The 25,823-nt window shown below is 36.7% G+C and overlaps 1 protein-coding gene across 4 annotated transcripts in view; it reads right to left on the bottom strand.

The window, feature by feature from the left end:
* Positions 1-25,823, bottom strand: part of PTPRZ1 (protein tyrosine phosphatase receptor type Z1) — a 184,135-nt gene that overhangs the window by 19,444 nt on the left and 138,868 nt on the right. For 2 of the 4 annotated variants that reach the window (XM_042923142.1, XM_042923159.1), the window contains exons 13-20: positions 21,490-21,634; positions 13,783-13,874; positions 10,986-11,071; positions 8,029-8,049; positions 7,765-7,861; positions 2,810-2,892; positions 1,136-1,270; positions 459-593 (exon numbers count right to left, since the gene is read on the bottom strand). In XM_042923142.1, the coding sequence (XP_042779076.1) occupies positions 459-593; positions 1,136-1,270; positions 2,810-2,892; positions 7,765-7,861; positions 8,029-8,049; positions 10,986-11,071; positions 13,783-13,874; positions 21,490-21,634 (794 nt within the window). The remainder of the gene's footprint in view (positions 1-458; positions 594-1,135; positions 1,271-2,809; positions 2,893-7,764; positions 7,862-8,028; positions 8,050-10,985; positions 11,072-13,782; positions 13,875-21,489; positions 21,635-25,823) is intronic. The other 2 variants (XM_042923149.1, XM_042923165.1) reach the window with 1 other exon arrangement.

The following is a 25,823-nucleotide window of genomic DNA, read 5'->3' as shown; positions in this document are numbered from 1 at the left end:
ACTAAAATATAAAAGCCTTGTCTGAATTTCTGGCATGCAGTCTATTGCTTAAAAAGTCTCTCTCTCTCTTAATCTCTCTCTCTTTCTCACGCACACACACATTTTTCTGGAGAACCCTGATTAATGTATCACTGTTTTTTTCTTCCCCTGAAATTTTGATCTCCCCTATTTCTGGTTGCATGTGCAGGTATCACATGGGGAAGGAAGTTGCCCTTGTGCATCAAATCCACTGCAGCCACTGGCACCATGACCAATCTGGCTCCAAAGCCTTGGATGGCATTTAGAGACTTAGCAGAAACCTTTGGGAATGAGGTGTGGTTATGATAAGAACTCTCAATGCCTTTAGTTATATTATATACAGAGAGAGTTTTAGCCTCCCCTGAGTTGTGCCATCCACGCACTTAAAAAAAGACCAGATCTATCACTCAATTGATGATGACCTTCATTTGTGGACTCACCTTTTTTATCTTTGTGTTTCTCACAGTAAAACTTCTCACAGTATAATAGGAAAGCATTTGCACACTCTTCTGAGTGACCAGAAAGCTCCCGTACTCTTCACTGCCATCGGCAGGCCAATACTGGTCACATTTTCTCTGCAAAAGAGAAAGTAAAACGCTCAATATAAGTGTTACCCTGAAATCTGGAGAGGTCTGGCACTGGGACAGGAACGGGCTTCCTGGTTCTTTCAAACATTTCCTTTTCTATGTGATGGGGGAGTAGTTTTGGAGGAGACCAGGGACAAAATTGCAGAGCTGAGAAACGAGATGATCTGGTCCAAACTTCCCCCTTTCAGATGAAGAAACAGAGACCAGATGAACTGAGTCACTACAAAGTCAGGGTTAGAATCCAGCTCCTGTGAATTAAAATCTGTTTTGCTCTACATTGCTTTGCAATGAGCCCCAATTACTTTTTTTTTCACAGTATGAAGAATGCATTTAAGTAGCAGATAGCTTGATTTATAGTGAAACTTTAATTACAAATGTTAAACTCCCCTTTAGCCGTCAAACTTTAACTAGAGAGGAATCCTGATCAGTCTTCATAACCTCACCTGCTTCCTAATGCCGAGCCCATTAAAAGCAACTTAAAGCACTTCTGATTACCATTGTGGGGATGAGATCACAGATTACCTACATACCCTTCCTTTCTCCACGAGGTTTGTTATCATGACGATAACTTCCACGTTATGCTCCCATATCATTCTCCAGAAATCTTCAGCTGTGGATTTCAGTGGGCCTTGGGCAGCAATGTAAGCTTTTGGTCTGTTGTAACCCTGAAGAAACAAATTACAAACATTTTTTACTAAATTGCTCTTTTTATGCCATTTTATTGTGCAATATGTAAGTTTTTAAGGTCAGCGTATTTTTTTTCCTATAAGAGAAGAACCATAAAAAGTAATCTTGCAATGCTGGAAAACTCGATAGTACTAGCAAAAATAATAATCATTTACCTATGATCTTTGTTAAAAAATATAGAAAGTTCTTTGTGCCTTGGCACAGACACTATTCTCTGCACCTTTAGTCCAAGTACATTTAATCTAAATTAATCTAATCTATTTACTCTGCTGGTCTTGAATTGTGTGTATACTGCTTTGAAATGCATATCGGGCATTGGGGCCCAGCTGTCTACAGCAGTCAGGAAGCCTCTGGTTGTCTCCCTACCCTCTCCCTGGCGGTACTAAGCAATGCTAATAACTAATAGCTATCCTTCACTGAGCACCCACTGTTACCTGAGACGGTTTATGAACATGAACCTGCATCCTTAATCTGCATGCATAATGGAAGCGTCATCCTTGATCTGGAGATGAGGAGAAGCTCAGGGGCATTAAGTGGCTTTCCAAGCTTTCATGGCTACCCAGTGACAGGGCTGGGACTCAAAACCAGTTCTAATTCCAAAGCCCACATTGGATCTGCCGTACACATTGCCTCCTCCAGAAGCATGAAGCGCCGCCTCTAACAAAGACACCCTGTATTTTGGGGTGCTCACTTCTTTGAATTAACTGTTCCATACAGCATAAAACCTGAAGGCAGCTAGACTGCAAGGTCAGTGTCAGGAAAGTAACTGAGCTCTTTTGACATTCAACTGACCACAGTGAAAACCCAGTAAATCAGTCAGTGGTCTGGGGTCCCTGGAGATCGCTAATAAGCCCCACATAGCTGTGTATCCTGAGAAGTGCCAGAGATGATAAGGCTGATAACCAGCTTAGTAATCACATGTCTGCCTTTTAGCCAGGATTACCTTCAGAACTTCTCAGTCAGGATTTATTGATCACCTGCTCCTTACACAATATGGTGCTAGGAACTGTGGGACATTCAAAATAAGCACTAGTCCTGACCCTCACAGTTAAGGAGTTATAAACCTATCCAAATGTGTATGTATATATGTGTACATGTACATATATATATATATATACACACACACATACACATATATACACACACATATACACATATATATACACACACATATACATGTATATACATATATATATACACATATACATGTACATACATATATATATACACATATACATGTACATACATATATATATATATATATATATATATATTCTACCTTGAACATGCATTTCCAGCCTGAATTACCTCTCTCACCTATGAGAGAAAGCACGTATAGGGCTTGAACGTTATTCAATCTGAAATCCTTTAGCTATGGGATGTCCTACTGCTGATTTGTATTGTTTATTACCTGTCAGATAACATGTATTGAGCACTAGAATAAGTACAGCACAGTGGTGTAATAAATTCATGGTCTAATATAATCTCCATAAACGTCCCAATTGAAGCATGCTTACATCAACATAATTGGCATTGATGTAATCAGTCAGTTTGCCATCTTTCTCAGCAAGTTGTGCAAGCTTAACCCTACTATGATCATCTGTAATAAAAAAAAAAGAAAATATTTCACTATAGCATGGATGAATTTTCAGCACAAAGGACATTTATGTTTACATAATGGTACATCAAATACAATTAAAATCAATGCATATATAATTTACTTTCAGTAGGTTTTACGGATTACAGAGGTGACAAATATAACAAGAGCTTCTGCTTTCAACAAGGTTTCTAATGCAGACGATGAGAACAGATATATAGAAAGAATATGTTCAGGCGTCAAGCGTGGTGCAAAGTATGAGGGGGGCGCTTGAAGACAGAGATTGTGTTAGTTTGGGATGATAATAAACGTTTTCATAATGGTTGGAATGCGACATTGGCATCTTAGATGGTTTCCAAAGATGGATCTTGGGGCTGTGAACAGTTGACAGGGAGAGAAGAGTGTTGGGGTGTCTTAGAAAGCTAAGGAAGGAAGGCAGCATGTGCACTCTGAACTGGAGGCCGGTGGAGGAAGAGAAGGTAGACAGAGAAGGAGAAGGGACTTAGGAAGTTTCTTTGAATGGTTAGAGCAAACAGCTCTTTCAAGGGGACAACCTCAAAGACCTGCTAGTGCACAGCCAGGCAGGAGAATGGCTGCCCGAGAACAGGGTGCCTGGGTCCCACACTGTCTATTTAAAGGGGGTGAAAACTATGGTAACTTATGCATGGTGTACTAAGGCAATTAAGATATGTTGAAATGAGGAGGTTGAGATTACCTTCGGATCTACAGGGAGATTATATGTACTTGGAGGAGGGATATAATAAGAAAGCAAAGTGTTACTAGCAGGAAAATTGGTAGTTTCACGGGGCAGAATTTATTTATTCTTTTCAAGGATGAAGAAGTGAATACAGTCCAAACCATGACAATTAGAGAGACATCCTGATTGTAATGCTTCTGTGACAACAGCAGCTTACCAAGTGCAGGGAATGTATTACAGAAATAGATATATGTGGCAATGGAGAGATGGGCTTGGTGCCAGGCTGACCTGGTGTTTTTGATTTTTGTATTTTGGTTCTAATACTTTCAGAGGGGTATTACTGGGCAAATTTTCTGGGTTGTTTTTCTTCAAGTCTACAATAGTATCTACAATAGTATTATTGTGCAGGATTATCTTAGGGATTAAATGAACTAATACATTTACAGGGCTAGGCATGAGGAAGGTATACAACAAATGTTAGTCTCCATCCCCTTCTTAATTACCTGGTAGGTGCTTTCTATTTAGCTTGTAGAGGGAATCATTTGATAACTTCACCCTCTCCAAGAAGCAACTGAGTTTTTATGTGCAGCCAGGAGGGTTGCTTTGGTTGAGGGGGACAAACATGAAGCAGAAGGTGCTACTGAAACCTTCTAATAAAAATCTGTGTGAGCCCTGTAGGAAGGAAGCAGCATCTGTCCAAACTATTTAAGAAAATGTGATAATTAGGGGTGCCTGGGTGGTTCAGTCAGTTAAGCGTCCGACTTCAGCTCAGGTCATGATCTTACAGTTTGTGGGTTTGGGCCCCGCATCCGGCTCTGTGCTGATAGCTCGGAGCCTGGAGCCTGCAGCCTGCTTCGGATTCTGTGTCTCCCTCTCTCTGCCCGTCCCACACTTGTGCTCTCCCTCTGTCGCTCAAAAATTAAAAAAATGTAAAAAAAAATTTTAAGAAACTGTGATAATTAAATGTTAGTATCTAAAATATATAAAGAGCTGACACAATTCAATCCCCCTCCCCCCAAAATGAATAATCCAATTAAAAATGGGCAGAAGACATGAATAGACATTTTTCCAAAGACACAGAGACCCATGAAAAGATGTTCAACATCACTCATCACCAGGGAAATGCAAATCAAAACTACCATGAGATATCACCTCACACCTGTCAGAATGGCTAAAATCAACAACACAAGAAACAACAGGTGTTGGCAAAATGTGGAGAGATGGGAACCCTTCTGTACTGTTGATGGGAATGCAAACTGGTGTGGCCACTATGGAAAAGAGTATGGAGGTTCCTCAAAAAGTTAAAAATAGATGGGAATGCAAGCTGGTGCAGCCACTCTGGAAAACAGTATGGAGGTTCCTCAAAAAACTAAAAATAGAACTACTCTACGACGCAGCAATTGCACTACTAGGCATTTATCCACGGGATACAGGTGTGCTGTTTCAAAGGGACACATGCACCCCCATGTTTATAGCAGCACTATCAATAATAGCCAAAGTATGGAAAGAGCCCAAATGTCCATCAATGGATGAATGGAAAAGGAGGTGTGGTATATATATACAATGGAGTATTACTCAGCAATCAAAAAGAATGAAATCTTGCCATTTGCAACTACATGGAATTAGTCAGAGAAAGACAAAAATCATATGACTTCACTAATATGAGAATTTTAAGAGACAACAGATGAACATAAGGGAAGGGAAACAAAAATAATATAAAAATAGGGAGGGGGACAAAACAGAAGAGACTTATAAATATGGAGAACAAACTGAGGGTTACTGGAGGGGTTGTGGGAGGGGGGATGGGCTAAATGGGTAAGGGGCGGGGCGCCTGGGTGGCTCAGTCGGTTAAGCTGCCGACTTCGGCTCAGGTCACGATCTCGAGGTCCGTGAGTTCGAGCCCCGCGTTGGGCTCTGTGCTGACAGCTCAGAGCCTGGAGCCTGTTTCAGATTCTGTGTCTCCCTCTCTCTGACCCTCCCCCATTCATGCTCTGTCTCTCTCTGTCTCAAAAAAATAAATAAACGTTAAAAAAAACTTAAAAAAAAAAATAAATGGGTAAGGGGCATTAAGGAATCTACTCCTGAAATCATTGTTGCACTATATGTTAACTAATTTAGATGTAAATTTAAAAAAATAAAAAATAAAACAAGTTAAAAAAAAGCATAAAAACAAGTTAAAAATAGAAGTACCCTATGATCCAGCAAGAGCACTATTAGGTATTTACCCAAAGGATACAAAAACACTAATTCAAAGGGATACATGCACCCTGATGTTCAAGGCAGCATTATCTACTATAGTCAAATTATGGAAACAACCTAAGTGTCCACTGACTGATGAATGGATAAAGAAGGTATGATATATATACCATATATATATATGCTGCCTTGAACATCAGGGTGCATGTATCCCTTTGAATTAGTGTTTTTGTGTGTGTGTGTGTGTGTGTGTGTATACACACACACACACACACAGATATATATATATTACACATACATACACACACACACACACACACACACACACACAGGAATATTACTCAGCCATAAGAAAAGAATGAAATCTTGCCATTTGCAATGACATGGACAGACGTAAAGTATTATGCTGAATGAAATAAGTCAGTCAGAGAAAGGCAAATACCATATGATTTCACTCATATGTGAATGTAAGAAACACAACAAAGGAGCAAAGGGAGAGAAAGAGAGTGAGAGAGACAAACCAAGAAACAGATTCTTAACTACAGAGAACAAACTGATGGTTACCAGAGGGGAGGTGAGCGGGTGGGGGGGGGGGGGGGATGGGTGAAATAGGTGATGGGGATTAAGGAGAGCACTTGTGATGAGCACCAGGTGTTGTGTTCAAGGGTTGAATCACTATATTGTACACCTGAAACTAATATGCTGTATGTTAACTAACTGGGATGTATATAAAAACTTCTTTAAAAGGGGAGTACAGTTTCATTGGCTTCCAGAAACTAGAAAAGAACTGGAATTTAAATAACCAAGCTGGTGTTCATAGGATTCAGGGAGACCCACTGAATATAAAAGGAAGGAGAAAAGGTATAATTTTCAGGGGATGGGATGTGGATGGATTTCAAGAGATGGAGGGGGAATATAAAGAAAATAAAAGGGAACATATGTAAACATGAGGTGCTGTAAGACGATAGAAGAAGACTGTAATTTCATAGAAAAAATAGGTAAATTTGCATTAAACAAAAGAGACAGCTGGTCATTGAGGAAAAAAAGAACAGAGAAGGAAATAAAGGGAAAGAAGGAATAAAAACAATCCAACTAGGGGCCCCTGGTAGTTCAGTTGGTTAAAACGTCCAAATTCGGCTCAGGTCATGATCTCGCAGTTCGCAGTTCGTGAGTTCAAGCCCTGCGTCGGGCTCTGTGCTGACAGCTCAGAGCTTGAGGTCTGCTTTGGATTCTGTGTCTCCCTCTCTCTCTCTGCCCCTCCCCTACTAGCGTGTGAGCTCTCTGTCTCTCTCAAAAATAAATAAAACATTAAAAAAAAAAAAAAAAGAAACCAACTAGTCCTTTGTAGGACCCTGGGACGAATGGCAAGAAAGGGAGGAAAAGGGTAGAAGGAAAAATAAAATCTAAAGAAAATCTCATTTGATTAGTAAACTCACATAGAAGTAAACAGATCTGAAGTGAAAATAGGAACAGGGAATATAAATGACAGACACTGTAAGAACAGATTTATAGCCCATCATGTCTGAAGAAAGGCCTGGATTAAAATTTCAGTTTGTTTTGTTTAAAAGAAACATATCATTGGGGTGCCTGGGTGGCTTAGTCGGTTAAGCGTCTGACTCTTGACTTCAACTCAGGTCATGATCTCACGGTTCTTGAGTCTGAGCCCCACATCGGGCTCTGTGCTGCCCGTGTGCAGCCTGCTTGGGATTCTGTCTCCCTCTCTCTGCCCTTCCCCTGCTTGTGCTCTCTCTCTCTCTCTCTCGAAATAAATAAAAATAAACTTAAAGAAACCTATCACTAATTGCAGAATGTATTTTAGTCAGAGCAGTAGAATGCTATGTACTGTCTAACAGAAGTCTGACTGCCTGATGCCAAAGCCCCTGACACAGCTCTACTGAGGTCTGCCGTCAGACTGCCGGACAGCGCTGAGTAGCACGAGAGTGACCATGATAATGTCAGGGCTGCATTAAGGAGATACTTACAGGCAACGATATTTATGTAGCGGTTCTTGTGCTTGTTGTCTGGGTGATTGGAGCTGTCTGCTGTGATACCTAAGTCCGCAGTACAGCCCTGCACCTCCTGTAAAGAAATTTATGTATAACATTTTAACACATATCCTTTCAAACAAAGTGCCTTCAAAATATAATGTAGAGGACAAAACAAATTAGTCTATCCCCCCCCATTTTTTTTTTACATGTTATAACTATTTCTTGGCTAAAAGAAAATGCAGTGAAATAATGCCTTACCTGGTAAAACTCTTTCAGTGTCTAATGAGGGAATGAATGCCAAAAAAGTAAAGAAATCAAATTCCACAGCACACGACAAATGAGAAAAAAAAGCGTTCATATTAGGTTTACAATGGAAAACTATGATCATGCAATAAATACATTTGTCAAATAGCAACAAAACAGAATGTTTCAAACAGTTGCATGCAAATAGAAACTTCTAACAGTTTGGAACCTTAAAATTATGTAAAAGGAAAAAAATAACGCTTTTAAAAGGGTACGGTGGTATAATAATATGATGAATATAAAAAATGCAGATGAGAAAAACCATATATTTGATGGCACATTTTGTTGGATTAGTCAGATTTGCTAATATCCAAATAACATTTTATTTGACCACGAGAGCACTATTTGAAACTCTGAATTAGTGACACATATTATATATATATATATTTTATTTATTTAGGGTAATTTTAAAGAGTAAATATCTTCCTATTAGGTGGTTTGTAACAGATTTAGGGTTGTCAGAACATTACAAATTCTTCTAAATTTTTTTTATCACACATATTATATCATTTTGATTTTGATAGCATTACTTTCTACATATTTAATGAGTAGACTTCTTTTTAATTTAAACTTCCATGGGTACAGAAAAATTATTTCTGCCAATTATCTTTTAAAATGAATTAAAATCCTTTTCAGAGATGTTTTCTATCTAAATACATTAGGTAGGAATTTATAATTATTTAGCATTAAGATAATAAGATAAAACCTTTATAATTTTTGAGAAAGTATATAGCCCAAATGTGAATCTGACTCCTCAGCAAATGGCCCAGCCTCTGTCCACATAACCCTTTAAGGCCTCTTCTACAGCAAGTACAGCAAGCCCTTCTCACTCTAGATTTACAAACAATTTCATGTTATAAACACTTAAAAGGCATAGTATTACCAGTTGTTAAACTAATTATTAAGCTAATGAAACGTTTTCTTGAATCAGACTGTGAGATAAGAGCAATGGAATTAAGAACACACGTTTGAGTAAAAATGTGAGGCTATTTTATTAATTTAATTATGAGCTGCTTCATAATATTGAAAATTATTTTATGGTTGTAAAAACTATGAATCTGCCTTTGTGCATATGTTAGCAGCAAGTTTTATTATAAATTATCTACTTTTCCTCGTGATTTTTAAAATTTTGAAAATTAGATCCTTGACCCAGTCTCCCTCTTTCAATTGCGATTTTGTTTGTGAGCCTGATAGTTTCTGTGAGTTAACAAGGCACCACCCACCCTCTAACCTCTATTACAGTAAGAAAAAATAATTTGATGTTTTAAATACATAATTCTTTATATTATTCCACTTTACTTGGTCATTACCTCACACTGCTACTTCAGTGTAGCTATGACTTAGATTTCTTTTAAAATTAAATGAATTGGCTTCTATTATCTTTAATTTAGTGAAAATATATCACATTTCACTTCTATTTCCTTTGATTTCTTAAAGCTTTCTAACCTACGGCATTTTCCTTCCCTAAATATATCTTGGTTGATGGGACTCCTGGGAAGCAGTTGCGGGGTGCAAGGGGAGAGTGGGACACTCTCTCATCAGGATCAGAGCTCAAAGTGCTTCAGAGGGGGAGGTCCATAGAGCACTTCCGGGTTGAGGGGGAGACAGAAAAGCAATGTGACACTTCTTAGAAGGGAGGGGCCAGAGGGAAGGCTGAAGATCCCTTGCTTTCTGGAATGGAAAATATAGGTAGGCCACGGAGGCGCCTACGTGGTTCCATCTGTCAAGCATCTGACTCTTGTTTTCGGCCCAGGTCATGATCTTACAGTTTGTGGGTTCAAGCCCCAAGTCAAGCTCTGTGCAGATAGTGCAGAGCCTGTTTGGGATACTCTCCCTGCCCTTTCCTCTCTCTCTTTCTCTCAAAATAAATAAATAAATAAACTTAAAAAAATTTTTTTAAAGTATGTATATATGTTTTAAAATCACGGACCTACATTTGAAACCCAGCACTGCTATTTTTAGAAATTAATTACTTAAACTGAAGCATAATTAACATGTAATGCTATATTATTTTCAGGCGTACAGTACAACGATTTGACAATTCTACACATTACTTGGTGCTCATCACGGTGAGTGGTCTAGCCCTGCTAGTTATGACTTGTTAATTAACTTCTGTGGAAGTTGATTTCATCAGTAGTATGAATAGAAATAAAAACAAATAACTTCTAGAGCTGGGTGAAGACTAAATATAAAAGCATTTAGTACAAGGACTGGCATTATTAAGGAGTGCTGCATAATGGTAACTTTTATTTTTTTGTGGTTGTCATTGTTAACTCTGGGCTTACAGTACCCTGTTTTGAAAAATCTGCTTAACTGATGGTTCAGTGCGCCATGGTAAATTTGCAGCAAATTTCTCTGCCACTTCTAAATATGAGTATTTTATGGAACATTGCTAGAAAAATTTTTACTGATTATGCAGTTCAAATGTTTTTTAGAAATGCATATTTTCTTAAGAAGATGGGACCTTACCTTGTATAATATTTATTACTTGTATTATACCTTGTAAATGAAATGCTTCTGTACTTAACAATGGTGGAAAACTAAGAGTTTACAAGTACTTTGCTTGAAAATCGTGAAATTTAGTAGTTTAGTATAATTTATATAATTTAGGAAATTAAAAAGAATCAGTGTTACTAATTCAGATTAAAAGAAGGATACTGGAATTCTGTACTTTATGGGGGAAAATTAAAAATGTTTTTTTTCTACTAGTATGGCTTGGTTTTTAAAATGGAAAACCAATTTTCTAAATTATATGGTAATCATAACACATCTCTTAAACACATAAGTGATTATGGAACTAGTATTCTTTCTAGAAGTGAAAATAGTTTCAATGTTCTTAGGTCAAGAAATAGCCTGCTGCTATTAAATTTACTATTTTTGTATTATTTCAAATAAGTTTATTAAAATCATACCTCAAATTCTTCAGTAAACCCACTACTTGCATGTAAGTCTGCAACATGCTTTGGAAAGTGCTTTATTGGAATCGCTCCAACATCATCTAAGTAAATAAAAAATAATTTGTTTGGAAAAGATAATTCAACAGAAAGGAATATGCCTCTCACTTACAAAGATTTATAAAATGCCTTCTTCTAAAGCAACTTCAAAGTTCAAGCATTCCTACAATCCCGAGTGAATCTCAGCATCCAATGAAACATTAAGCAATGGTTACCAAGTTTCTCTGTATTTACTATCAATAACTTGCATTATATAATTCTGATTTGATCATGAATCTCTTTTCCTTTCATACTCTAAAGAAACAAGAATTTTTAGTGTTAAATGATAAATTCCACCAAAGCCTCACATCTTATCAATGGACTGCATCTTTTTATGGATAACATTCTTTAACATGAGTAGAAGTTGCATTTACATTTAATACATTAACACGAATGTGAGTTCTGGGTAAAAAAAATGCAGAAATAATATATTTTCAATTTTACCAAGAACTAAACATAATATGTGGTGTAATTTCAATTTAACATAGTTTAATGTTTTACAGTTATATAGTCAGATGTTTACATTCAAAAACATTTTTTATTTTTCTCTACAAATAATAGAAAACATTGACATGCAGACTATTCATTAAGGATAACGTCAAAAACCTTTGGGACTTTTAATATGTAAAATTTCAGGAACTCTTACTTAAAAATATGCTATGTAAACAATGTCATTGGATCTGTTAATTAATTGTGAAGGGGCCAAATTATTTTAACTGGCTCTGTTTTTTCTCTTTCCCTCCTCTGGAAAGACTTTCTTAGATTAAACGTATCACTAGTTCACAGTATGCGATTTCACAAGTGATTTCTCTGACAAGGAAACATCAAACACATTTCTCTAGAAACACTTATTTACATCAACAGATGTTCAGCATCTAGGCCCCTTAATATTTTTAAGCTTCAGTTACCAAGAATTTGTTGATTTTTTAAAAAAGTAGAATCCATCTGTTCTCTCCCTTCCGTGAGTGTACCTGAATACTAAAACTGAATTAGCCAGTTAAGCTTAAGAAACACTAGACAAAGGTGCAAATCTGCCTTCACATCTACGGAAGGATCTTGCCTGGAAGTAGCTTTTATAATTAGACAAGAAAACAGAAATAGCTTGTCACATCTAAATCATCATTTCTTCTGGTAAAGGTCCTTCAAACCCATAGATATTATCCTGCACACCTAAGCTCTTTTCACAAACTGACTACTTTTTATTTACAGTTGTGTATTTTGGTTAGTTCTTTCACAGACTGGTCTGCAAGTGAGTGAGACCAACATATCTAATTTCTGATCGTACATGAAAAGGTGCTTATTTGGGTGATCTGGAGCACAGGTGAAATGAGGAAATGCCCTTGATCACAACTCTTCTGAGAAGTAGAACAGGAGATTCTGGGTTTCCTGGACAAGGTCCTGATTTGGGATTATTTACTGCTAATAATAAATTACACTGGACTTTGGATATTTCGAATAATATCATGTTAATGTGCTCCCACATGCTGGGGGAGTCTGTAGAAGAGGTATGTTTGAAAGTGAAGTGAATCAAAATGCAACAGAGAACAGAGAGCTGTCAATCTCACAACTCTTAATATGCTGATGAGAAACTGTGCTGTACTCAAATAACTGTACAGAATTTTAACAGAAAAAAACCCAGAAATAAGACAGTGACGGCTAAAGACTCAGAGTGGACAAAAGACGGAAAAGAGCCAAACACTTCTAATTCCTATGCTTGCTGAGAATTACACAGAAATTGCTTCTCTTTGTTTTGTTTTTTATGTTTTTCAAATCATGAGATTTCAGAAAATGACATCTTGTGGAACTTGGGCCTCTAACAATAACCTAAAGAGTATCAATTTAAAAGGAGGTCTCTGTAAAATAGCCACGTTGTCAATTTTTTCCCTTCTATTTTGGTTTGGTGGTTTTCTGTGTCTTTATTTCTTCCTCTATCCTTCAGGGGCTTCTTCCAAAGTTCACATTTTTCTAGGCAATTCCATTATTGTTACTGCTTTTCATTCTGAAATGTTATGAAATGTTAATTAAATAAGTGTCTGTGATCTTACAGTGTGAACTCCAGGGTCAATGGACGTCTCAGTCAAAATGACCCTGGCTAATTCTTGAGTATTGTTAACCAGGTAAGTTCTGCTAAAAATAGTCGATATTTCCCCAGGTACTCAAACTGTTTGACATTGTGGCTTTAAGCATTTCAGGCAATTACACATTTCTTTGTGCGCTCATGTTTTCCTTCTAGCCCACCATTTTACAGGGTTTTTTTCCTAACATAATTAAGGGAGATTTTCTCACATAATTTCAGATGATCAGAAGGAAACGAAACTTTATCCTTACTTTTGTTATTTTGTCCTATTCACCCTTATTGCATTGCTTTATCCTGACTTTTGTTGTTCAGGTTTCCATTTAAGTAATGGAAATGACGAAGGTCAGCCTTATTCTTAAATAATCTTGTATTGCTATGTTCATGTTAACATTATATCTGAACAGTCTTGAGTTATTTTGCCATATTGTCTACCTGGCTAAGAATGTCCAAAATTAATGAGAACAAGGCAGAAACCTGGGTGCCTGACACCCGGCTGTAATAAATACTTTGGGCAACTCAGAAGTATTACTCATCTACATTAGAGCCATTTACAAAGCACTGCAATAGGGACAAACCTTCCAGCATATGCTTTCCATTCAACATCTACCAGCTACTTATGGTCACACCTTAAGCTATTACCTGAAGTTGGAAAGATAGGTGTTGGAGGTGTGGATATTACTCGAGGGGAGGTACTGTCCTCTAAATAAAAGTGTGCGGTCTGAAAGCATTTCCTGGAAAGAAAAGAAAGCAATTTATGTACTAGCTGTCATAAGACAACTTCTGAGCTGAAAACTGCTTGAAAATTACGACAGATATCTCCAGAATTAAAACATAAATGGGAATCTGTATTTTACAAAACACAAAGCATTAAAGAATTGTATGGCCTCCAAGTTTATCTCAGTTTTACATGTGCCAGATGCATACGAGTGAGTAGATACCAGACACACGCTGAAAGCAGAGGTGGCATTTGCAGTCGTAGCTGGTACCAAACAGTATTTTGCTAGGATAAGGACACCTCATCACCCTGGTTACTCTCCCACTGTTGCTATATACCAGCAACAGGGGACTGGACCAGAGTGGAAGAGAAACCGGGTCCAGAGCTCTTTTCACTCCTTAATTAAGTGACCACACCTTTCTGAGCAATTCAGCTGCTAGGAAAAGGTAGCTATGACTGTGGAAGTGAGATTTGACAGCGGTGATATTTTGATGGACAAGGAAGGCAGCTTTATACTGAGAGCATGAGAATGCAGTAATGACAGAACGAAGTGAGGAAATAATGAGCATGTAACCAAAAACAGGCGTGATTTTCTTTCCAACAGATGCTAGCCTTGTTGATGAGCGTTCTGAGAATGAATATATTTGGAATCAACGACAACTATGACCTACAATGTCACCTGAATCTATTTTCATTCAGATAATAAGAGTAACATCTGGTAAGAGCAGACCACAAACTATTGAGAAGAGCAAAGAACCAACTGCTGCTTTTAAACTAATGCAAACCACACTTAATTAAAAAAATTTAGATAATTAAAACTGCTAATGACACTCTTTGATGTGGGTCATTTAATTTATATGAAATGTTATTCATGAGTATTTAAGTTTAACTAGAAATATCTGTGTGAGTAAAGATGCCAATCTCACTTTCCATTTAAGATTCAAGCTACAAGATATTTATTCTAATGAGCTTTAACGTAACATTTGTTCTTATGAGGACACACCTCAACTGTAACATTCTTTCAGTAATCAGTTCCCTGTGTAAAATTCTTCAGTGGCTTCCCCAGTGGAATCAGAATGATATTCAGTTATTTCATCAAGGGCTATAAGACCCTCTATGACCTGGTCCCCCACCTGCCTCTGGGGTCCTCTCCAACATCCCCTACTACTAGGCTCAGGCCCATACTGGTCTTCTGCTCCTCCTTCCAAGAGGCTCCATCAGTGTCACCTTGGGGCCTTGGCTCTTGACGTTTCTTCTGGCCACCTGCCTCCTTCCCATTGTTTTTGTACTTCCTGTGACAATCCTTCCCTGACCATGGTAACTAAAAGTACCAGCTCATCCCACCACATCACTATTCTTTGGCCTTTTGTCAGCTTTATGGCACTTAGCACTTTCTGAAATTCTTTACTTATGTATTTGTCTTACATGTTTTTAGTTGGTCGTCCCTCATCAGAATGTGAGCCCTGCAAAGGCAAGGTGGTCTGACTTAATGCAGTGTTATGCCTCAGTGCAAAGAACAGCAGTAAGTCCCCCCAAAACTTAAAGTTACCTGTGCCCCAAAATATTTGTTCAATGAATTCACTGCTATGACTAGTATAAAATCATGTAGTTTATTTATAATCTTAATGTCACAAGCAAAAAACCCAAAAAACCAAAAAACAAACCCAAAAAAACAAACAAAAACCAACAGAACCACCCAAAAGCAACAACCTGCATAGTAAGGACTAGCCCCCTGCTGGGATCGTATAAGCCTTTGACAAGAGGACACGATCACGACAACACAAGAATGTCTTCTAGTGAGAACAGGTGGTACAGGAGGAAGATGAGTGCGTGTCGAATCAAATGTCCAGGGGGCCTGAGCCAGGTTCACCTCCTGGAAAGCGGAAAGAGTACAACCGACTAGGAACAATGGGAGGGATGAGGGCCACAGGTCTCGTGATCAACTGTCCCACTGAAAGTCTCCACTGGAGCCCACCTGAAGCCAGACTGGAGCAGAAACTAGTGGGCAAGTTTGGTAGCATGTTCTGACACAATAGGAAAACACTGGGTTTGATACCTCTTTTAAGATCACAGAGTTAAATCTCTTTGATTCCTCTAAAATGGGGTTACACAAGCTGGTAAAGGGGTTTCTATTTATTTTTCAGTGCATCTTAAAGTTGTAAAATGTCTTAAGGAACCTGGTGCAACATCACCACAGACAGAAGAATTTGTTGGACAGCACCTCTGACATAGAAAGATCATCTCTGGTGACAAGGAGTCCTTTATGAGGACATCTTTAGTTGCCACATATTGCTTTCTCATCCTAACTGAAAACTCATTCTAAGTACCTCTAAATGGTACTGCAAGAGGAGGCCATCCCATTCCACTGTTAGGCCTCCTGCTGTTATTTTTTTTTGGTATCAAGCCAAAAATCTATCTCCCTGTTACTTTGACATCTTGGCTCTATTTCTGTACCTGACAGGTTTTATTTAGCTAATGGTGCCCAAGATCTTTCAGTACTTAAATGCTATCTATCTATGGCCCTCACCCCTTTTGACTTTCTTCTTGAAGTTTATACTCCACAAATACAAACAAGTTGTAGATCTCTAAATATGCCTTGTCCTGTCCTCACTTTCTCCTCCCTGCTTCAAATATGGTTCTCCTGACCAAAATGCCTTACTCATGAGTACTATCTTCCATAAAGGCAGCTCAATGGTATCTTCTCTGTGAAAAAGCCTTTCATTTCTGGGGCACCTGGGTGGCTCAGTTGGTTAAGCATCCAACTCTTAATTTCAGCTCAGGTCATGATCTCACAGTTTGTGAGACTGAGTCCTGTGTTGCGTTCTACGCTGACAGAGCGGAGCCTGCTTGGAAGTCTCTCTCTCTTCCTCTCTCTCTGCCCCTCCCCTGCTCTCTCTTTCTCTCTCTCAAAATAAATGAATCAACTTAAAGCAAAAAAAGCCTCTCATTCCTAAGCTGCCTCTAGCATTCCAGTTTCTCTGTTTTCACTGCACCCAACACAAACTTTGATTCACCTTCACCTTTACAAAGACTATTTTGAAAAATATGTTTAATTAATCCAAGGATGGCCTTCACTTCCTGAACTCTCTGCTAGACGATTTTAAATATTTTTTTTTTTACTGATTGTTAGGGTAATTATCTTGCAATATATTTGTTTTGTGCCTATATCCTCATCATATTTTTTAAAAGATGGGGCCATGTCTTCTGATTTATGTAAGCCCAACTCTGAAAACAGTGCCAAGGTGTTAATGATTAGATGGATTTCCAGTAGCAAGTAAATCCCACCAACCATAAGTTACTCAGCTGCATCCTAGACTTCTTGCCTACCTGTGCTTCAAATGGGATAACTTAAAATCTCAAGATATTTGGGAAGGAGAAGTGAAATATATATAGCTAGAGGAAGATGGATGGATGGATGGATGGATGGGTGGGTGGCTGGCTGGCTGGCTGGATAAGTAGATAGAGGATGGCTCTGAGAAAATGGGAAGAAGGCAGCCCTCATGGAATAGAAAAAGGTAAGTTGAAACTTATTGGTATTAGGGTTTAACATGTTAAATATTCATTGTAGGATCTGGGTAAATACCAACTCTACTCTTTTTAGCTATGTAAACAAATATTTGTTGTTTAAGCAAATAAGTGGTCCCTTAGTGTTATTTGCATAACAAAAGAACGTTATAAAATCATACCAAAAAACTTGTAAGTGGGAAAAATCAAAATTAAAATAGTGTAGGATAAAGCTTTGAGGAAAGTCACACGTATTATATTCAGTCCACTTTATAGTGCAGTTTTACCTAGGAAGTGACATTCGACTTAAGGGGCAGCATGGTCATGGGAGGCCTCCATTTTGGGTTGGTAGCTACCCTGTGTGACTCACAAATTTGAATTTCAGACCGTGAGAGAATTCATATTGCTCTTCCTCCCTCTCCCCAAAGCCAAAACAACTGTCTATGGGAAGTTCTTTTTTATACTGTTTTTGATGGAGTGCCGTTTTGTTGATTATGCCTTTGATAGTTTTTAGATTTTAACTCTTAAAAAAGCTCTCCAAAATTTGCCCTTTGTCTTCTTTAAAAAGAACTTTTTGAAAATCTTCCTTACTGAAGTCATTTTGTATCTTAGAAACTTACGACTTGGCTCATGTAAATTCTACCTTAAAACATCTGGAAAATAATTTCAGGGCACATTATTTAATGTATGACAAGATTCAATATCTATAGTCCATCTGTTCTGTATAAGCAGTGAATGTCTTCACGTCTATGTGCTAAGTGTTGATAACTATGTCTCTTGCTAATTATCACTCAGCCATAATGAAAAAAGTGATGACTGTTTTAAACTTGTAGACATAGGTCCTATCAATCAATGTTAATCTGATTATTTGATTTACACCTTTTCATCACAGTAAGTATTTGGAATTAAAAGCTAGAAATGTATTTCCATTTTTTGGATCCTTATACAAATATAAAACCATATTTATTCATTATGCTGCATTCATCACAGAAACCCTAAAGAAGCTCGGACTGCAATCTTAAAGATGATCTAGTGAACCTTCCCCCGAAATGGCACAGAGAGGAAAACCAGTTCCCAGGTGGATAAGTGACATGCCCAAGACCACGTAACAAATGCCGGGCAGAAATGGGGAAGGGATCCAGATTTGTTCTGTCTTCCTACTACAACATGCTTTCTCTCAAGGCTTACACAAAACCTCAGGGACCGCTTTGAATTGGGTAAAGAGACAAAAAAAAAAAAAAAAGACTTATTATACCACTTTACAGTAATTTTTTATCCTAAGAAATTAGATTAGAAAAACATTTAAATATATCAGCTTGGAAAAACTCGTAAGGACCATGTTACTATGAGGACTTTTGTTGGTATGCCATTCTATTTTGAACCTTTCCACACAGGCTGTGCTTTCCACAAAGGTCTAAAATGTTTCCATACTGGCTAGTGAAATCATATTGTTTACAAATGGGTCTACATCAAAATTTGAATATGTTCACAAAAACCCCAAAGAAGGCACGAATATAGTCATCTTGTGTTGCACCAACTAATGCCCCTGGTGTATCCCTGATCTAAAAAGTTACATTTTGAAGTGAATTAATTTCAAATGGATGTGAGGACAGAGGTGTTAAATTTTGAAACGGGTAAGTAAAAGAGTGACAGATTTTATCAGAACGTTTGACAGATAGATATAAAATATATACATAAAATCATCAGAGCGCTCATTTTTTAAGCTAATGCACTCTGTGTTCAAGGTACATAAAGTGTTATTTGTGAGGAAAAGAGAAACATCTTGTTGGTGAAGGTCAAATTAGTATTTTTCAACTAGTAATTTTATCTTTTTTCTCCACATAATACAGATGAGATTATCCATTATTAATAGAAAATAAATACCATTCCAGATTTTAATTTTCCATGAAATATCAAATCATATTAAATAAGACACTTTCAAATCTACAAAAAATAAACTTGAAATACTAAGTAACAAAGATCAAAACTCTCATTCTTATTTCAATCTTAAGATTGACATTTCTATCGGAAATTTATTCTAACGCTCTTTACTGTGAAGCAGAATTTGGGCTTACTTTCCATCTTATTTAAAAAAAATTTACCTCTAATTCCAAATAACTTCAAACATTGGTTTGCCAGGGAAAATCAGATTAAATATAAGCCAGTAATCTGAACACATCAAGGTTGATAAAAAGTTTGGCCAACAAACCGAGTGGGGAGTATGGAGAAAAGCAATATGAATTCTTGTTGAAAAAACATGTATAAATCATGTACTGTGTTCACGGTACTCTGCTGAGCATGGAATCTTCTGTAGAAAGAGTCATTGGCAATTATAGGAACCAGTGAAGAAAGCAGCTTTGTTTGCATCATGTTATGGACAAAATAGACCACCAACTCACATATGGTAACAAAAGTATGATCTGTTCTCTTACTGCAGTTTACTCTTTTCTGTAAAGGTTGTTGGATATGAAATACAGTTGATCATGAAAACATTCTACCTTAGTCCACCCGTGTCCAACTACATGCGACTACCTGCCCCAGGCCTGTCTCAGACACACCCAGCCTACTCCTGCTTCCTGTTCTTTCCACCTGCTGTGTTCCTGCCTGGAAAGCTGTCTCCTTTATCTCCACTTTCTGAACCCCATCCAGTGCGAGCCCAGCATTTTACATTTACTCTGCTCATCCTGGCCTAGCAAGATTCTTTGTTCCCTGACCACTCTTAACATTAGTGATTTCAGCTGTCGTGTGTATACTTTTGTATAGTAGGTTATACATTTTTCATAGAAAATTCTCAATAAGCATGAATTTCTCAAGGATAGTGACACTCATTCATTCATCCGTTTTTGATATTTTCCATAGTAGTCAACATGGTACTAGGCACATGAGAAACAGTCCTTAAAAATGGCAAATATTTTTGAATAAACTGAGAGAATATATTTTAGGATAACACATAAAGAGATAAAGAGTGGCCATATGAGCTTACAGAGAGATATTACTAAACAAAAAGGAATTAATTATAGATCTTCTGAACAAAATTCTCTTTTAAAACGAAGCAATAAATTACAAAGCTAGGATTCCTCATATCATTGTAAAGTTTTTGTTTTTCAAGACACAGTTATAATAGTTATACTGACTTACACTGTCTCTCCAGTAAACTTCCTAATTTGCAGCGTGTTCTGAATGCCATGGGATGGGAAGCTTATGGTGAGTGCAACCGTCTTTGTCCTTTAAAAGTTTTAATAGGATACTGGGGTGCCTGGGTGGTTCAGTCAGTTAAGCGTCCAACTCTTGATTCTGGGTCAGGTCACGATCTCACGGTTCCTGAGATGGGGCCCGTGTCGGGCTCTGAACTGATAGTGCAGAGTCTACTTGGGATTCTCTCCCTCCCTCTCTCTCTGTCCCTCCCCTGCTTGCACATGTGCACTCTCTCTCTTTCTTTCTCTCTCAAAATAAATAAACATTAAAATCAATAAATAAAAGTTTTAGTAGGATATTGATGACAGCAAAACTATATCTTATCCTCAAGGCAAGCTATAATTAACTTTAGAATTCTATGCATCTTAATATAGTCAACTTTATTTTCTAATTATATTAATATTTTAATTGCTTGATTTTCACTCTTGTGTATGGGGCTATCGGTTTTTGCTATTAGCATGCAGCTGATGTGCATCTTGTACAAAATTCACAATTATAAACAAACCATGTTTTTACTATAGCAAAAACTATGTTTTTTCTAAATAATAACTTTTGAAATTGTAACAGCTGGAGCATTTAAGCTGAGAAGCTTAGATTTATGTTAAGTGCTATGATAACATTTGAAGGTTAATTAGATTACTATGAAAGTACAACTGTCAAAATACTGTATTAAATATTAACTAAGCCAGGGTTCCTCATTTTACCCTTTAATTGTTTCACTGGTGTATGAAAAACAATCAAGTATTATATTATTGTCTTTGGATTTACAAATTCACCTAATTCATTGTTACCTGGATAAATTAACGGTAGCTCTCAAGGAAAAAGAATGTGAATATGCTTTGAAGAACTTTCAGGTAAAACAAAACAAAACAAAAACACAGGCAAAATCTGAGCTCTATGAAATACATTTCTAAAACAAGCATTCAACTTACCTCCAGTAGATGAGAATACCCACAAGAACCACTAGACAGATAAAAGTCAGGGCTGACACGATCACGAGGGGTATAACTGCCTTCTTCTCGGATTCCAACCCCTCAGCTAGACCAATACGAGATTCATGGCTACTATTACTGGCCTCTGTAGTCAGAGAAAATCGAGAGAGTTGATATTTAAGCTTAAGGAAAAGGCACAACATTTTTCAACTGAGTATTTGCAACCTTCATTGTTGTTATTTTCCTTTAAAATTTCAAATCTATGATACAAAGAATGTCTATGATTATAAGCCAATTTGAGTAAAACAAAGCTTAAAAAGTAAGGCTGAAGAACTTAGAATGTCCCAACAGAGATGAGCACCTAGGGACGGGTGCTGTGGCAGGAAGTGAGCATAATACTGCCTTGAAAAGCTTGTTAAAAGGGAAATAGAAGTATTAAAATAAGAAAATAAAAGAAGTATTAAAATAAGTTTTTAAATAAAATAGCCAGGAAAAACAATGCTACTTACTGTACCATATATAATCTTGAGTTTCCAAACTTAATCTGAATACAAGGTTTCTAATCCTGCAATTAAATAAATAGCTAGGAGCAATTAATAATTTCATAAAGAGAGAATCTTAGGAAAACCTTCTTACATTAGGATAGCCATTCACCCAGAAAACTATTTACACTGTAAATATAGGTTGCTTTTGAAGTGTTACTTTGAATGCCTTTCTTATCAACTATTTTTCTCTATCAAAAAAAAAAAAAAATACAGGGTGCCTGGGTGGCTCAGTGAGTTAATCATCTGATCTTGGTTTCAGCTCAGGTTTTGATCTTGTGAGTCTGAGCCCCGCACTGGGCACCATACTGATCATGTGGAGCCTGCTTGGGATTCTCTCTCTCCCTCTCTCTCGGCCCCTCCCCTGCTTGCACACACTCACGCTCTCAAAATAGATAAATGAACTTAAAAAAAAAAAAAAGGAAAGAAAAATAATATTGCATGGGAACTGAAGGAGTACATAGGTTGAAGAAATTCTTTTCAAATATGCAAGTGTAAATTACGGAAAAGCTTAAAGTCTGTTCTTGGGTTAATTTCAAAAGATGGAAAATGACTATATCTGTGACCAGTTGGGTGCATTAGTATTCTAGCACTTTCAAAATCATTGCAACTGGAGCTAACCTTCCAAGTTGTTCAAAAGAGTTTCAGAACTTCAGTGTATCAGTGGCCAGTCACAATGCTTCCCTTCTACACTGAGGTGTGTGCAGAGGGGAAGCACGACAAGGGCACATCAGAACTGCTCTGCCATGGTGACATACTGACACTGTTGCAAAGTAAAAGCCCTCATCGCGTCCGCCTGCAGAAGTTCTGGAAGAGCTCTTTAAGTAGAACATTTAAGTTCCCCACGAGAGTCTACATTGCTTTCTACATAGCTGGCACATTAGGTTCTTTTATACCAACTATCTTACTTTAGCGATAAGGGGAACAAAAGGAATTGATTTAAAGATTTACAAATAAATTTGAGAGTAACAAATTCATGAACACAGCACTGAGGTAGAGCTAATGGCAGAGGACTTAAGGTTTAAAACAGTAGCTTCCTTCTGAAAGATGATACACAAAGGGTCAAAAATTTAACCCACTCGTATGAGAAATGTATCAATTGACAAATGATACTCATATTTCCTTAGACATTTTTTCTTATAATTCTGAATGATTTGCCTGAAAAGAGTAGAATGCAAAGGGATGACTAAAAATCACAAAACTGAATAAAAAGTGGAAATATTGCAAATCCATTGATCCCTGAGCTGTAGTTTATATTCTTGTTGAGAGAAGCCCAGGCTTTACTCATTTGTTCTGGTCATTACACATTGCAACGAGGCTCATCTCGAAGCCTAAATAATCTGAGGGTGAATGCACTGAGTTTCCTTATAAAATTTAGGAAACCATCTTGTTTTAATACATAATTGTCTTCACATTTTTTCTATTATAACTATTATTATCTAAATGGAAAATTTGTGCCTGAACAATGAAATAATCCACTTAGAAAAGCCCCTGGTACCTAGAAATTACAAATAGTGGTTCATATCTTTATCAATGTCAGTCATTCTTGAAATGTGATTCCCAGAATACTGGCATTGGCATCACCTGGAATTTGTTAGAAATGCGAATTTTGCGCCCCATGCCAACCATCACAAATCTGCTGAATCAGAAACTCTGTGGACAAGGCCCAGCCACCTGTGTTTTAACAAATCTTCCAGGTGATTTTGATCCATATTAAAGTTTGAGACCAATAATGTACATTAATTTATACACAAAGTGTGCTTATATAATCACACAGGTCTTCAATGACCACAAATCTTTATAGAAATTTGTATATAGGTGTATATATGTATGTATGTGTGTGTAGACACATGCATTTTCATTTGTGGATATGTATGTGCATACATATATATGAGATATGTCTGATCATACATGTGATATATATGTAAGATATAGAACACATAAAATATGTAACAAATTACCATATATATCACACATTGTATACATATATGCACACACATATAATCTTGTAATATAGACTTTACTCATAAGTTCTCTGGGAGGTCTGATTTTAAAATAAACCCTTTCATTGAGGAGTCAGAGTGATAAATCCATGCTAACTACATATTATGAAATCTAGGTATTTTATACAAGATGAGGTACCACATGAAATTGTGGCACTATTGGTAGAGTATGCAACTTTTGATCTTAGGGTCATGAGTTTGAGCCCCAAGTTGGGTGTAGAGATTATTTTAAAAAATAAAGAAGGAATAAAATATACCCAAATTAAAAAAAAATTATATAAAAAAAGAAAGTACAATCAACTGGTTCTTTTACATACTATAATGAGGAGCTAGTTGTATTGATCTTTATATTCATTAGTTGAGGCTAAAATATCTATTTTGACATGGTTCAGTAGTGTATATGAGCTACCTAAATAAGACAAGAATCTACTTGATTAGTAAGCAAAGATAAGATGAATACTTTCAAATACATTTTTAGAATAAAACAGTATAATTTTGGTATTACAAATTAAGCATTATATATATCTCATTGTCCTCAATTATGAAAGCATAGTCTCTAAGAGACAGACACCAATAACACGTTTGCAGTGTCAGTCTGTGTTAACTCCCTATGTGACCTTGATCACGTACTTTAGTATCTCTGGGTCTCAGTTTATGCATTCACAAATTGCAGATACTAATATTGGCCTTACCTCTATTGTTTTAGGGAACATGTTTATAAAATACTCTACATTCTAGAAGTACATAATAAAATAATAAGTTTCAAAATTAGTCTGTATGCATTTGATAAAGAGGCATATTCAACTATTTTATAAGACAGAGTACATATGATTTTTTACAGATGCAGTTTTTAAAACAGGCAAGAATTTTCCCCTAATCTTGTTTGATCTCACTCCATTAATTGTGTTACCTGATGATATTGGAAGGTATATTTCTACTGTTTTGTCCTCATCAGTGGGAGAACATACACTTAATAATTAATCAAATTAGCACATTGAAAAGAAATTGCTAAGTTTCAGTCAATAATTCTGGGTTTGGCATTTTGCAATATATATAGTTTCTCCCTGATAGCATAACTTAGTAAGAACATACTGACGATATCAATGTCTAGTAAGATAAAATAAAAAGGATGAACTCCTCATATGTCTTTAAATCTAATAAAAATTTTTTTAAAAACCCCACGTACTATAATTGAAGCCAGATAACAATTCATATATATGGCAACACTAATGAATATAGTGACCTACGGATTCATTATTCATTCTCACATAGCAGAGTGTAAGTGTTTAAACTGGAATGCAATGTTAAATAGGTATCAAGTCAGAATGTAGAAAAACTTCTATCAAAATGCACAAACTTTTAATTGCTGCTGCACTGAAGGAAAAATACAACTAATTCAAGAGATGGAAATGACAAAGAGAAAAAAATATGCTAATGAGACTGGTATCTATGATCTGGCTTATAAATATCCGCTTTTATGCAATAAGATTGCAAGATGCTACCTTGATCTATCTTTTGACTAATTACATTAAGATTTCAATATTTTTGTTGTTAATTTAAAAAATGCCTTAAAATTTAATAAGAGCAAGTTATAAAATTCTTATGATCAATTCCATGAAATTATCTAGTATTTCATATGCTTAATGGTTTTCAATTTCCCTTTTTCTCCCCACTGGCATTTAAAGCAAACATCTGTATTATATATGTTGCAAGTAATCTGCTCTAAGAAACATCTGGCTTCTAAACTAATTTGCATAAAATACATTAACAAATGAAATGCATTTCTACA

Source organism: Panthera leo, chromosome A2, assembly GCF_018350215.1.
Source record: "Panthera leo isolate Ple1 chromosome A2, P.leo_Ple1_pat1.1, whole genome shotgun sequence".
NCBI classification, from domain to species: Eukaryota; Metazoa; Chordata; class Mammalia; order Carnivora; family Felidae; genus Panthera; species Panthera leo.
This window is presented reverse-complemented; position numbering and strand designations above follow the sequence as displayed.